Source organism: Petromyzon marinus, chromosome 57 (genome assembly GCF_048934315.1).
Source record: "Petromyzon marinus isolate PM22_M1 ecotype Great Lakes invasive population chromosome 57, UKy_Petmar_22M1.pri1.0, whole genome shotgun sequence".
NCBI lineage: Eukaryota > Metazoa > Chordata > Hyperoartia > Petromyzontiformes > Petromyzontidae > Petromyzon > Petromyzon marinus.
The window spans coordinates 10,735,131-10,748,218 of NC_133723.1; the positions used below are offsets into that span (position 1 = coordinate 10,735,131).

At 51.2% G+C, this 13,088-nt stretch overlaps 1 protein-coding gene across 1 annotated transcript in view; it reads left to right on the plus strand.

Annotated features, from left to right (window-relative positions):
• LOC116954880 (sodium/potassium/calcium exchanger 2-like) overlaps positions 1–13,088 on the plus strand; it is a 62,244-nt gene that overhangs the window by 16,142 nt on the left and 33,014 nt on the right. Inside the window, exons 2-3 of the mRNA XM_032975683.2 lie at positions 6,669–6,845; positions 8,089–8,960. Of these exons, the coding sequence (XP_032831574.2) occupies positions 6,683–6,845; positions 8,089–8,960 (1,035 nt within the window). The 5' untranslated portion in view covers positions 6,669–6,682. The remainder of the gene's footprint in view (positions 1–6,668; positions 6,846–8,088; positions 8,961–13,088) is intronic.

Genomic DNA, 13,088 nt, shown 5'->3' on the forward strand with positions numbered 1-13,088 from the left:
CATCATCATCATAATCGTCATCATCATCAACAGCAGCAGCATCATCATCGTCATCATCAACAGCAGCATCATCATCATCGTCGGCATCATCAACAGCATCATCGTCGTCGTCGTCGTCATCATCAACAGCAGCATCATCGTCATCATCAACAGCAGCATCATCGTCATCATCAACAGCAGCATCGTCATCGTCATCATCAACAGCATCATCATCATCGTCGTCATCATCAACAGCAGCATCATCATCGTCGTCGTCATCATCAACAGCAGCATCGTCGTCGTCGTCGTCGTCATCATCAACAGCAGCATCATCGTCATCATCAACAGCAGCATCATCGTCATCGTCATCATCAACAGCATCATCGTCATCGTCATCATCAACAGCATCATCGTCATCGTCATCATCAACAGCAGCAGCATCGTCATCGTCATCATCAACAGCAGCATCATTATCATCGTCGTCGTCATCAACAGCAGCATCGTCGTCGTCGCCGCCGCCGCCGTCGTCGTCGTCATCAACAGCAGCATCATCGTCGTCGTCATCATCATCAACAGCATCATCATCATCAGCAGCATCATCATCAACATCATCAACAGCATCATCATCATCAACAGCATCATCGTCGTCTGAATAAGTTCCAGCTCTAAGACTTCAATGTCAGTGACGACCACGACTCTCGTGCGGGTGGGGGCGGCATTGCTCTCTCGTGCGCGTGCACCGCAGTGGTCACTTGAAGAAGTGGATCTCGGGGATAGTTCTGTAATAGCCACTTCAGCATGTTCCGTTCTCTATAACAGTGCGGTGGATGGCACGGCTGTGGAATGCGATCCTCCGTCACCGATAGCAATTGATCTTGGTGACAATTAGTTTTGAACGCGTTAGTAGTAGTAAAGTTTTCGCGATCAATTTGCGTATCGATAATGAAGGTGTTGGGTCGCGTGACTATAAATGTCGTTTTGTGAAACCCTCCAACAGCCAATCAGCGAGCGTTTGTCACGTAAACAAAACCCTCCAACAGCCAATCAGCGAGCGTGTGTCACGTAAACAAAACCCTCCAACAGCCAATCGGCGAGCGTTTGTCACGTAAACAAAACCCTCCAACAACCAATCAGCGAGCGTGTGTCACGTAAACAAAACCCTCCAACAGCCAATCAGCGAGCGTTTGTCACGTAAACAAAACCCTCCAACAGCCAATCAGCGAGCGTGTGTCACGTAAACAAAACCCTCCAACAGCCAATCAGCGAGCGTGTGTCACGTAAACAAACGTGCCAAATGAGTTGCTGCTTCAGCACGCGCACTCTCCAACACAACCGGTGTGTGTGTGTGCTGAAACTAGAAACTCATCGGGCCACGTTTTGTGTGCGTGACACGTGGTGATGCTGAAGTGTCACGTGGGGAGCGCGAGTGGGCACCGCACGGAGTTTCCTTCTGTGCGGGAACGCAGAGCTCTAAATACCAGGACGTTTTAAATAATAACTTCTGCATTTCAATTATAAAGTGGCTCCCCATTCTAGATTTGAAGCTTTCGTGACTGCAAGGATCCATACTCTTTGGTTCTATTCGGTAAAGTCACGTAGGTAAAACAACAAAAATCACGACGTTTCGGCCACAACACAAGCGGCCTTCATCAAGTGAAGGGACCAGACTGTCTCGAGGACAGTGCTGGAGTGAAACACTGCCAAGCTCAGACCGCGACCTTTAAGCTGTGTGAGAGTAATCAAGGTGCCTAGACAAAGGAATTAGCATTAAAAATTTGCATTTTAATAGGCGGACTTAGCATGTTGAAAGGTAGGGAGGGGGTCGACCTGTGCAGGCTGGCGAGGGGGCACGGAAGCGTCCACATGCTGGTGGTGTGAAAAGGGGATTTAAGATGCGAACGTTTGGGGTACCACTACTTGAAAAATAAACTGTACCATTGAACAATTAGTTTAATGTTTGATTCGATTTAGAACATCTTTCCAATGGTTGCTTAATTTGAAACCATCTTCTCGGTTGAAATTGTGTCTGTGTTTGTAGATCTGAATTGCCTCGTGAACAAATCTCTGATAAAAACCAGTGGGTTTGCAAAGAACCTTGGTATCGGAGAAAATTATATCATGATCACCCACAGCGTTGTAACAGTGATCAGCTACGGCAGAAGAATTCGTTCTGCCGTGTTTCAAATCTGATTTGTGCTCGCGAATTCGGTCAGAGACATGTCGTTTCGTCTCCCCGATATAGCAATCACCGCAGATACAACTCAATTTGTAAACCGCGGGGTACTGTAAGTCAGGAATGACATCCTTCACGGATGGGATCAGATCACGAATTTTGTGTACTGATTTGAGGGCTACATCGACCTGAGAAATGATATCATCTATCGGGTATATGTTTTGGGGTGACAGCAAATTTAGTCCTGACGATATCCTTGTCAGCTTCGATGTGGTCTCCTTGTTCACCAAGGTCCCGGTACTTGATACCATTGATATAATTGAAAATTTGGTACAACATGGACTAAACCCCGAGGTACCTACTCTGGTCAGGCACTGCCTCACCAACACCTACTTTACTTGGAATGGCTCCTTCTACAAGCAAAATGAGGGTACTCCCATGGGTTCCCCCCTTGTCACCAGTGATAGCCAATATTTTCATGGAGAAATTTGAGTCGGACGCCATCCAGACTTCCACCCTCAGACCTTCCCTGTGGAAGAGATATGTGGATAACACTTTCGTCATTTGGCCACATGGCCTCCCAGCTCTGAACCTTTTCCTACACCACATCAATTCCAGACATCCCGCCATCAAATTCACCATGGAAGTGGAGAAAGATGGCAAGCTACCATTCTTAGATGTTCTGTTTGAGAGGAGACCTGATGGCTCATTGGGGCATTCTGTCTACAAGAAACCCACCCACACGGATTCCTACTTGAAGCCTGATTCCCACCACCATCCAGCTCAGAAGAATTATCTCATCAAAACTTTATACCATAGGGCTCATTGCATTTCGGACCAACACCACCTGACCAGTGAATTAAAACATGTACACCTGGCCCTCAAAAGGAATGGATACTCTGACCGTACCATCCGCCAAGCTGTTTCTCCCTCCATACAGAAACAACCACTTGATACTCCGGTCAAAACCATCACACTACCATATATAGCAGGCGTTGCTAAAAAGATTTCCAAAATTCTAAGCAAACACAAGATCCAGGTCCGGTTCAATACAGTACACAAAATTCGTGATCTGATCCCATCCGTGAAGGATGTCATTCCTGACTTACAGTACCCCGCGGTTTACAAATTGAGTTGTACCTGCGGTGATTGCTATATCGGGGAGACGAAACGACATGTCTCTGACCGAATTCGCGAGCACAAATCAGATTTGAAACACGGCAGAACGAATTCTTCTGCCGTAGCTGATCACTGTGACAACGCTGTGGGTGATCACGATATAATTTTTTCCGATACCAAGGTTCTTTGCAAACCCACTGGTTTTTATCAGAGATTTGTTCACGAGGCAATTCAGATCTACAAACACAGACACAATGTCAACCGAGAAGATGGTTTCAAATTAAGCAACCATTGGAAAGATGTTCTAAATCGAACCAAACATTAAACTAATTGTTCAATGGTACAGTTTATTTGTTCAAGTAGTGGTACCCCAAACTTTCGCATCTTAAATCCCCTTTTCACACCACCAGCATGTGGACGCTTCCGTGCCCCCTCGCCAGCCTGCACAGGTCCGACCCCTTCCCTACCTTTCATCATGCTAAGTCCGCCTATTAAAATGCAAAATTTTTATGCTAATTCCTTTATCTAGGCACCTTGATTACTCTCACATAGTTTAAAGGTCGCGGTCTGAGCTTGGCTGTGTTTGTGTGGAGGCCAGCCATGCGTTCAGGTGAACTGGATTCACCCATTCCTTCACTTTGGCGCCATTGCAGCTCCGCTGTGCTGCCGTTTGTATTCCTATGGCGGTATTATTAAACATTTACGTTCTAGAGGTGGATTAAGTTGTTTATGAGTTATTATATAAATACACGTTAAAATGCGCTGTGGGATTCTGCTGAGGAGGCCCTTTATCCAGCAGTGGATTGAACAAGGCTGATGATCATGATGATGAGATCTCGGCTGCGTTACTTGATGAACGCGTCTGTCTGCTACCGTCATTAATCGGTGCTGCTACTTGCTACTAACAGCACTTGCCCCTTGCTACTAACAGCACTTGCCCCAACAGTCTGATGCTATACGGCGAGGGGGAACCTTTGTCTTTGGCTGTGCACGTGACCTGGATTCGCTGTGGAGGCGAGGGGTTGGTGCCAGTGACTCGGATGTGTTAACTATCTCGTCTGGTGTGCAGGATGTGTTAACTACCTAGTGTCGGGTGTGCAGGATGTGTTAACTACCTAGTGTCGGGTGTGCAGGATGTGTTAACTACCTAGTGTCGGGAGTGCAGGATGTGTTAATTACCTAGTGTCGGGTGTGCAGGATGTGTTAACTACCTAGTGTCGGGAGTGCAGGATGTGTTAATTACCTCGTCTGGTGTGCAGGATGTGTTAACTACCTAGTGTCCGGTGTGCAGGATGTGTTAACTACCTAGTGTCGGGTGTGCAGGATGTGTTAACTACCTAGTGTCGGGTGTGCAGGATGTGTTAATTACCTAGTGTCGGGTGTGCAGGATGTGTTAACTACCTAGTGTCTGGTGTGCAGGATGTGTTAACTACCTAGTGTCTGGTGTGCAGGATGTGTTAACTACCTAGTGTCTGGTGTGCAGGATGTGTTAACTACCTAGTGTCGGGTGTGCAGGATGTGTTAATTACCTCGTCTGGTGTGCAGGATGTGTTAACTACCTCGTCTGGTGTGCAGGATGTGTTAACTACCTCATCTGGTATGCAGGAGGCCATGGGTTCGATCCCTACCGTGACACCTGCTGTATATTTGGAGTTTGTTTAACACGCAGGCTTTCGCGACCAATATCATCCACAATTCATAATATCACAAATGATAGTTCACCGAAGTGGCTGATATTATCGTCATGTGTAAATTTATAGCAGCAGCCAAACACTCTAAACGCGTGGTGATGTTGATTCTAAACGTGGAGGGGAAAATCCACGCGACCACCACAGGGAGAAAGCGAGAGACCGACGCAAACTCCAAATATACAACAGGCGTCGTCAGGGTCGGGATGGAACCCACGACCTCCTGCGTACCACGCGAGGTAGTTAACATCACAGCGCCCCCCCCCCCTAACATAGGCGCACAGAACTTGGACAATTACATTTTGACTTAACTTTCGTTACTGCAGGAATTCATATTCTTTAGTTCTTTCGGTAAAGTCGCATAGACAGAAAAAAAAGTGAATAAAAAGAACAAAAACACGAATGTAGACTGTAGCCTGGTAAAAAAAAAAAACACATTCCTGCGGAGGGAGCTGGTAGGAACGTTGGGTTGCTTGGTCAACGGCGGCGTGGTGTATTCGGCAAATATGCCCGACTGTGAGGGTGGACACATGCCGGCGTGAGTAGGTTAAACGTTGAGTTTTATAAGGGCACCACGGGGTGACCAGCCCCTCTCCACCCAGCCCCACCCCTCCCATTTTTGGATGCACGACGGACGGACACAATAATCCCCTGTGGGCTGGTGGTGTAACCAAGAGGTGTCCTACCAGTAAAAACGGGCTACAGTTTACATGAGACTACCAGTACACTCACCCAGCTTAATAACAACCATTGCTACAGTCTACATAGGTTGCCAGTACACTCGCCAAACTTAATAACCAAGCAACAGTCTTCATTAGACTGCCAGTACACTCACTCCGATTAGGAACCAGGCTACAGTATACATTAGTGTTTTTTTGTTGTTTATTAGTTTAATTGTATTTTTATTCACTTTATTTCGTATTATTTTTCTATCTACGTGACTTTACCGAAATAACCAAATAATACTTGGACAATTCTTGGTGGCACCGATGTCTGGCTGCATTCTCCCGTTGTTATCGTTGAACCTACGGGAACCCCTGTTACGAAATGTAAAACTCTAATTATTATAAGTGTAGTGAGGTATATTGAGTCACTATGGCGTCTATCGCCAATTATTGGAAGAAGGGTGGAACTGTTAGCGTCTCTCTCTGGCACCAGAGCGTGCATGGCATAGAAGCGAGCCCATGGGGGCGTGCTTCGGGTGACGGCCAGAGAGAGGGGCACTTCAGGTCATGGAAGTCTGGGTGAACCCGAGAGGGCACGTGACCGAGACAGGGTAGCGAGGGGGGCCAAGGGTTGGCGTGAGGGACACGTGATACAGGGTCCAGAACCTTGTAGAAGGGGGCGTGGCCAAGGGCGGAGCCAGGCCACGCTCTGGAGCATAAAAGGGAAGTCCCGAGAGCCGATCCAGGCTGTCTTGTGAAATCAATCCGCCGTGCTCATCTCCTCGGTCTTCCATCCTCGGTCTTTGAGCTCGGCATCGTGGGTCAGGCAGTGTGTTTCTGACTGACCCGTTTATATAGTTACACTGTTGTGGTGTAGTTAACCAGTGTTAGTTAGGTAGTTACCCTGTCGGGGTCATGTAATAGAAGTGTTGCTTCCAAGTGTAGTATGCGCCTCTGTAGAACCCACTAGATGAGCATTAATTATTATAATAGTTAAATTATATAATAATTAATAATTGTTTGATTTTACTTTTTGTGCGTCAGGACATTTGCCCAGCATGTCTCGATACCATGTGACTCCCCGCACCTCCTCCACCTCATCGCTGCTCGTGGCGTTCCTCCTCGTCATCGTCGTGATGACCATGGGCACCACCGCGGCCCTCTGCTCCCAGGGGACGCGGCGCGGCCCCCACCTCGGGCTGGGCCTGCACCCCCTGCACAGTGAGATATCATCATCATCATCATCGTCGTCACATTGGTCTTCATCCATCAGTAGATTGACAATGGTTACTGAGACACAGGAGTACGTGGATTAGAGAACATGCGCAGGGTAGAAACATCACATTCATCCAGCAGTGGATATGTCATGACTTCATGATGATGTCACGACTTCATGATGATGTCACGACTTCATGATGATGTCACGACTTCATGATGATGTCACGACTTCATGATGATGACCAGTTACTTGGGCCTATCCAGGTGTTTCACCTAGAGTTCTTTACCCTTAAAGACTTGCCCCTACCATAGGAATGTGGAATTTCCACCACTGGCTGTGCAGCAGGGCTGTCAACGGGATGGAGCGCCAACGCCTCGGCACTCATTCTGAGCAGTCGCAGTGGCAGCAGTACCAGCATCGGCAGTAGTAGTAACAGTACCAGCATCGGCAGTAGTAGTAACAGTACCAGCATCGGCAGTAGTAGTAACAGTACCAGCATCGGCAGTAGTAGTAACAGTACCAGCATCGGCAGTAGTAGTAACAGTACCAGCATCGGCAGTAGTAGTAACAGTACCAGTATCGCCTTAGTAGTAACAGTACCAGCATCGGCAGTAGTAGTAACAGTACCAGCATCGGCAGTAGTAGTAACAGTACCAGCATCGGCAGTAGTAGTAACAGTACCAGCATCGGCAGTAGTAGTAACAGTAGGGGTATTGGCAATAGTAGTAACAGTAGGGGTATTGGCAGTAGTAGTAAGAGTAGGGGTATCGGCAGTAGTAGTAACAGTAGGGGTATTGGCAATAGTAGTAACAGTAGGGGTATCGGCAGTAGTAGTAACAGTAGGGGTATTGGCAGTAGTAGTAACAGTAGGGGTATTGGCAGTAGTAGTAACAGTAGGGGTATTGGCAGTAGTAGTAAGAGTAGGGGTATTGGCAGTAGTAGTAACAGTAGGGGTATCGGCAGTAGTAGTAACAGTAGGGGTATTGGCAATAGTAGTAACAGTAGGGGTATCGGCAGTAGTAGTAACAGGGGTATTGGCAGTAGTAGTAACAGTAGGGGTATTGGCAGTAGTAGTAACAGTAGGGGTATTGGCAGTAGTAGTAAGAGTAGGGGTATTGGCAGTAGTAGTAACAGTAGGGGTATTGGCAGAAGTAGTAGCAGCAGCAAGGATTGAGTCGGTGAGTTTTGTTCGTGTTGTTTTTAACTCCGCTCCACCATTGCCCCTCTCTCCCTCTCTCTCTGCAGAGCCGCCCGGCACTTCGTTCACAACCACAGCCGCCACCACCACCACCACCACAGCTGGAACCACCACCACCAGCGGCAGCACGAGCGGCGTTAGCAGCACCGGCAAGAACAGCAGTCGGCACCACCATCCTCTGCTCTCCTCCACCTCCTCCAACGCAACCTCCTCCACTCCCACCACCGCGTCCCCGCCCCGCGCCGGCGGCGAGTACCCTCGCGACCTCTTCTCGCTGGCGCAGCGCCGCCGCGGCGCAGTCGTCCTTCACCTGGCCGGCGTGGCGTACACCTTCGTCGCGCTGGCGCTCGTCTGCGACGAGTTCTTCGTGCCCGCCCTGGGCGCCGTCTCGGAGCGGCTGGCGCTCGCCGACGACGTCGCGGGCGCCACCTTCATGGCGGCGGGCGGCTCCGCGCCGGAGCTCTTCACGGCGCTCGTCGGCGTCTTCCTGGCGCGCAGCAACGTCGGCGTGGGCACCGTCGTCGGCTCGGCCGTCTTCAACGTCTTCTTCGTCGTGGGGGTCTGCGCGCTGGCGTCGCGCGCCCCCCTGCGCCTCCGCTGGCGCCCGATGTTCCGCGACGCGGCGTTCTACGCGCTCGCGCTCGCGCTGGTGATCGGCGCGTTCGCCGACGGGCGCGTCGAGTGGTGGGAGAGCGTCCTGCTGCTCGCCAACTACGCCGCCTACGTGGCGTTCGTGGCGCGCGGGGCCTGCGCCGCGGGCTGGCTCCGGCGGCGGCTGCGGTGGGACGGCGGTGGCGACGGTGGCGAGAGCGTGGGTGCTGCAACTACCGCTGCACCTGCACCTGCCGCCGCCGCCGCCGCCGCTGCTGCTGCTGCTGCTGTCCAGCCCGTGGTGATGGAGGCGGCCAGGAGGAATGAGGTGAGAGCGTGTGTGGGTTTCTCTCGGCGTGCTCCGGTATCCTCTTCCCGAAGGCACCAACACATACAGAGAGGATGGCAGAGCTTGGAGGGTAATCGTTGGTTGCGCCAGCTCTTCACCGCGTCGCTGCTGCAGATGCTGCTGCTGCTGCTGCCTTTCTCCTCGTTGTCATATGTGGTTCCTACTCCTGGTGCCCCCCCTCTCTCTGTCGCCCCCCCCCCCCACCTCTCTCTGTACGAGCGTGATGAGCTGGCACTCCGTGTGATGGCGCCGTGCCCAGGACACACGCTCGCTCCCCCACGACTGTGCACGCTCACGAACCAGACAAAAAAACGCGTCCGCCTCTCTCCACTCGAGTGGCCGTGGTGACATCACAGCAATGCCTGCGCCAGGCTCGGTGTACCCTGAGAATACGTGAAGTGTGGAAGGGAGGCTCGCCACTGCCAGTAAGTGGGGTGGAAGTGATGATGGCCACCGCTGCTGCTGCCGAACGTATCTGTCTATCCGTGTGTGTCCGTGTGTGTGGGGGAGCGGTAGTGCAACGGTTGGTGCGACCCAAGTTCGATTCCCGCTCGCAGCCAACACCAGTGACGATTATCTGAACCGGTCCTGGGCCTCCCGAGGTCGACTTAATCTCAAATGAGTACGTGGTGCGGTGTGTAAAACATTGCCACTAGGGAGACAAAGGCGGCCGGGCGTGGTGTTGGCCACTCATCCCCTCGCGCGCTGTACCACCTTCATAGCTGCTACTCGCTAAGAGCCTTGCCCCAACACTCTGTTACGGGCAATACGGGGATCTTTGTGTGCGTGCGCGATCTCAATTCAGTTGTTAGCTGTGCAAGTGGTAAATTCGTGCGTGTATTCATCTATTTTGGGGCATTTGAGGTGGCAGGAATCTTTCACGTTGTCCCGCGGTGAGCGATGGCAAAATTCAATAGGGGAGGATCGCAAACGCAAAACCTACGACCACGCAGTACAGGCGACCCTCACGCCTACGACCACTCGCTACAAGCGACCCCCACCCCCCCCAGGCGAGGTGCACTTTGAGGTCACGTAAAGTGTCGAACGCTACCCGCTGGCAGGAGGTCACGGGCAGACCCAGGTGCCATGAGTCGACTGACTGAGATGACTGGCTGATGCACCACCTGTGCCCCCTACTGTGCCAACCTGCTGTGCTTTAGCCACCCGGCGATCTTGACACCGCTGGTACCAGTCATCAGCAAGTCCACGTCCTCCTGTACCACATCACTCCATCTCTTCTCTAGCCCATGCCGCGCCCGTTTTGCCCCCTTGATCTGGCTGAAAAAAAGATGTTTAGGCATGCGGTGGCTGGGCATGCAGGCTACATGAACCAGCCAATGCAGACTTGCCTGCCGGAGGAGTTCACCAATGAGACTTTGTCCACTTCTTTCAAGGATTTGTGAGCTACTCACACAATCGTGCCTGGTTAAACTCAGGATGGATCGTAGTCAGGCCAGCCTAAAAGGTTCTAAATGGTGAAGATGTTCCATTAGGGGGGTCCACGTTTCGCAAGCAGAGAGAAGGGAGGGAATGACTGTGGCCGAGAAGACCTGAAGCTTCATGCAGAGCAACAGACCAGGTAACTTCCACACAGCGTTACGCAACCGATGAAAAGATAATGCCGCTCGACTAATTTCGGAGCGAGACCTCTGCTGTTAAACCGGAGCCGGTGATGAACACACTGCCGAGGTATGGGGAAGCTCTCCACTCTCCACAACTGCTCCATCACCAGCGGGGAGCTGAGAGGGGTGGAGTGTCCGATGGTACAAAATACCCAGGCAGATGCTTAGTTTTGGTGGGGCAGATGGTAAGGCCTCACCTCTTAGTGGCAAGCTTCAGGTTCAGCAGCGCACACGCACACACTCGCCGCCACACATACATACACACACCATAGCTTCCACATGCAAATTGCGACCCTTCATTAGCGATGTAGAATGCCAAGTGCCGGATTAAAACTCGCACGGCCTACCTTGCACAGTCACCCGCACCCCCCCCCCACACACCAGCCGCCCACACCAGCCAAACCACCCACTCGCCCACCCCACTCGTTACTAGTTCAGCACTAACTGGTGTGTCGCAGAGTAAACCCACAACACATTACAATTCGAGTACGACATTTCGCCAGTAATCACTCCTAGCCTCATCAGGCAACAGCCAGAGTGGTGGAGAAATCCTCCCGTTTCTATCTTAAATAGAGCGGATAAATGTGATGTCATCACTTGTGAGCCAATCGGGTGCAAAGACCAGAGAGGGATGGGGGGTTAATGTGGGCCCATAAACATGGGGGGAGCAAACACAACGACGTTCCACACCACCACCACCACAGTACTTGGGTTTCCCCACGGCAGAATATTATGCCCCAACCTGGAACAAGAAGTGTGCACACGAAGCTGCTGCTGTGGATCCACAGCAGCAGAGTGCAGCCACCAGGATCAATCGGGGGGCTCGCGAAAGAGCTCCACCGCTGCCGTGGCTTCCGGGCCTCGCAAACACCGCTCCCCTTGCTGGAGGGAGTACCCAGCAAGGCCATCAGGAATCACAAACCCCTCAATGAACAAGGACATGCCCCCATACCTGTGCCTACCTTATTACAGACCAATTCAGACCTTATTGGTCAAGGCGTGGCCTTATAAATCTCAACGTTCATCCTACAAAGTCCCATCAGAAGGGAGAAACGCAAACAAATATACTTTTTTGTACCCGCATTGAAACGGCTATATGCTGTATGGACCTGAGAGTCAATTTTTCTGTTCAGGAATACGGAGTAAACTCTATGGGTTGACAGGGATGTGTCGATGTCGCCGCCACCACCACTACACAGGTGGCTCAAATGCCAGAGAACACATTTCTGGCTAGAAACAAAAAACGTCCGACGATGACGACCGAAGCGCGAGGGAGGCCTGGGGCAAAACAGCCCTGCTGCAGAAATCCATCGTTCGTGATCTGACCTACCGAGGGAAGATCCTGAGTCTTCCCTGAAACCGGATCTGGACACTGCATGGAAGATGTGGGGACACTTTCTCCAAGAAAGGGAAATGAAGGAGAGTCCAGTGTGCGACTGTGGTGGTGGTGGCGGTGCGACCATCGTGTAAATGCATCGTGAATGGCTGCCCCGATCGGATCATTCAACGGCGATCTGAAACAAATCTACGTGGCGGCTACTCGTGAAGCAGTCGAATGGAGATATCAAATCTTGGCATTAATATGCCATCTGTTGCAATCCACAAAAATGCCACGTGAAAGAAGATGGGGAGAGGTGGCACAGGGATTGGCACTACACTGAGCTAAGAACCCAGCGATCCCAAGTTTGATTCCTGCTCACGCCCACCAACGCCAGTGACGATTATTCTAAACTGATCTTGGGCCTCCCCTAATTCGACTTGGCCTCGTAAGTAACTGATGCGGTGTGTGAATGTTGCAACTGGGAAAATGAAGGCGGCCGTGTGTGGTGCTGGCCATCAACACCCTCGTGCTGCTACTCGCTAATACTACTTTGCCCAACAGGCTGAAGCTACGGGGGGCGGGGGGGGGAATCTTTGTCTTCATCCCGCAAGAAGCTAGCCAGCCCACCTCTCAGTGCCTGCGTCGCACAATCTTCTGAGTAATTGCATAGATGATAGATGTGCAAATATCCCGCACTGTTTGTACGCGAGTATTTATATTTTAATTCTAAGCAGAATTAATTGAGCTGCTTTGTGGGTGAATGAATGTGTGTCCGGCAAAAACAAACCCCTGCTTCCCTCGTGATGCCGGATGGCAACATTGTGGGCTGTGTCGTGGGGGGAGGGCCAATGTAGATTGGCATTTCCCTTCATGGCGACTGTAACCACCACAGCAGCCAAATGGGGGTTCTGGATGGGTGTGAGGGGCTGGTAATCCCTCCACCTTGAATTAACTACCACTAAACTACGAGGCAAAACATTTAAGCTTGTGCCGGAGGCCCCGGGGGAGACAGGCATCTATGACGTCTCCTGACCAAACCCCATTTGGTGGCGCCAGGAGACTGAATCTAACCTCGGGGCTCCTCCAGAAACAACAAAAAGCCACTATGGATGGCCATGTGGAATGTTCGAATGCTCACTGTGGAGGGAGAGGCTGCCACTCCTC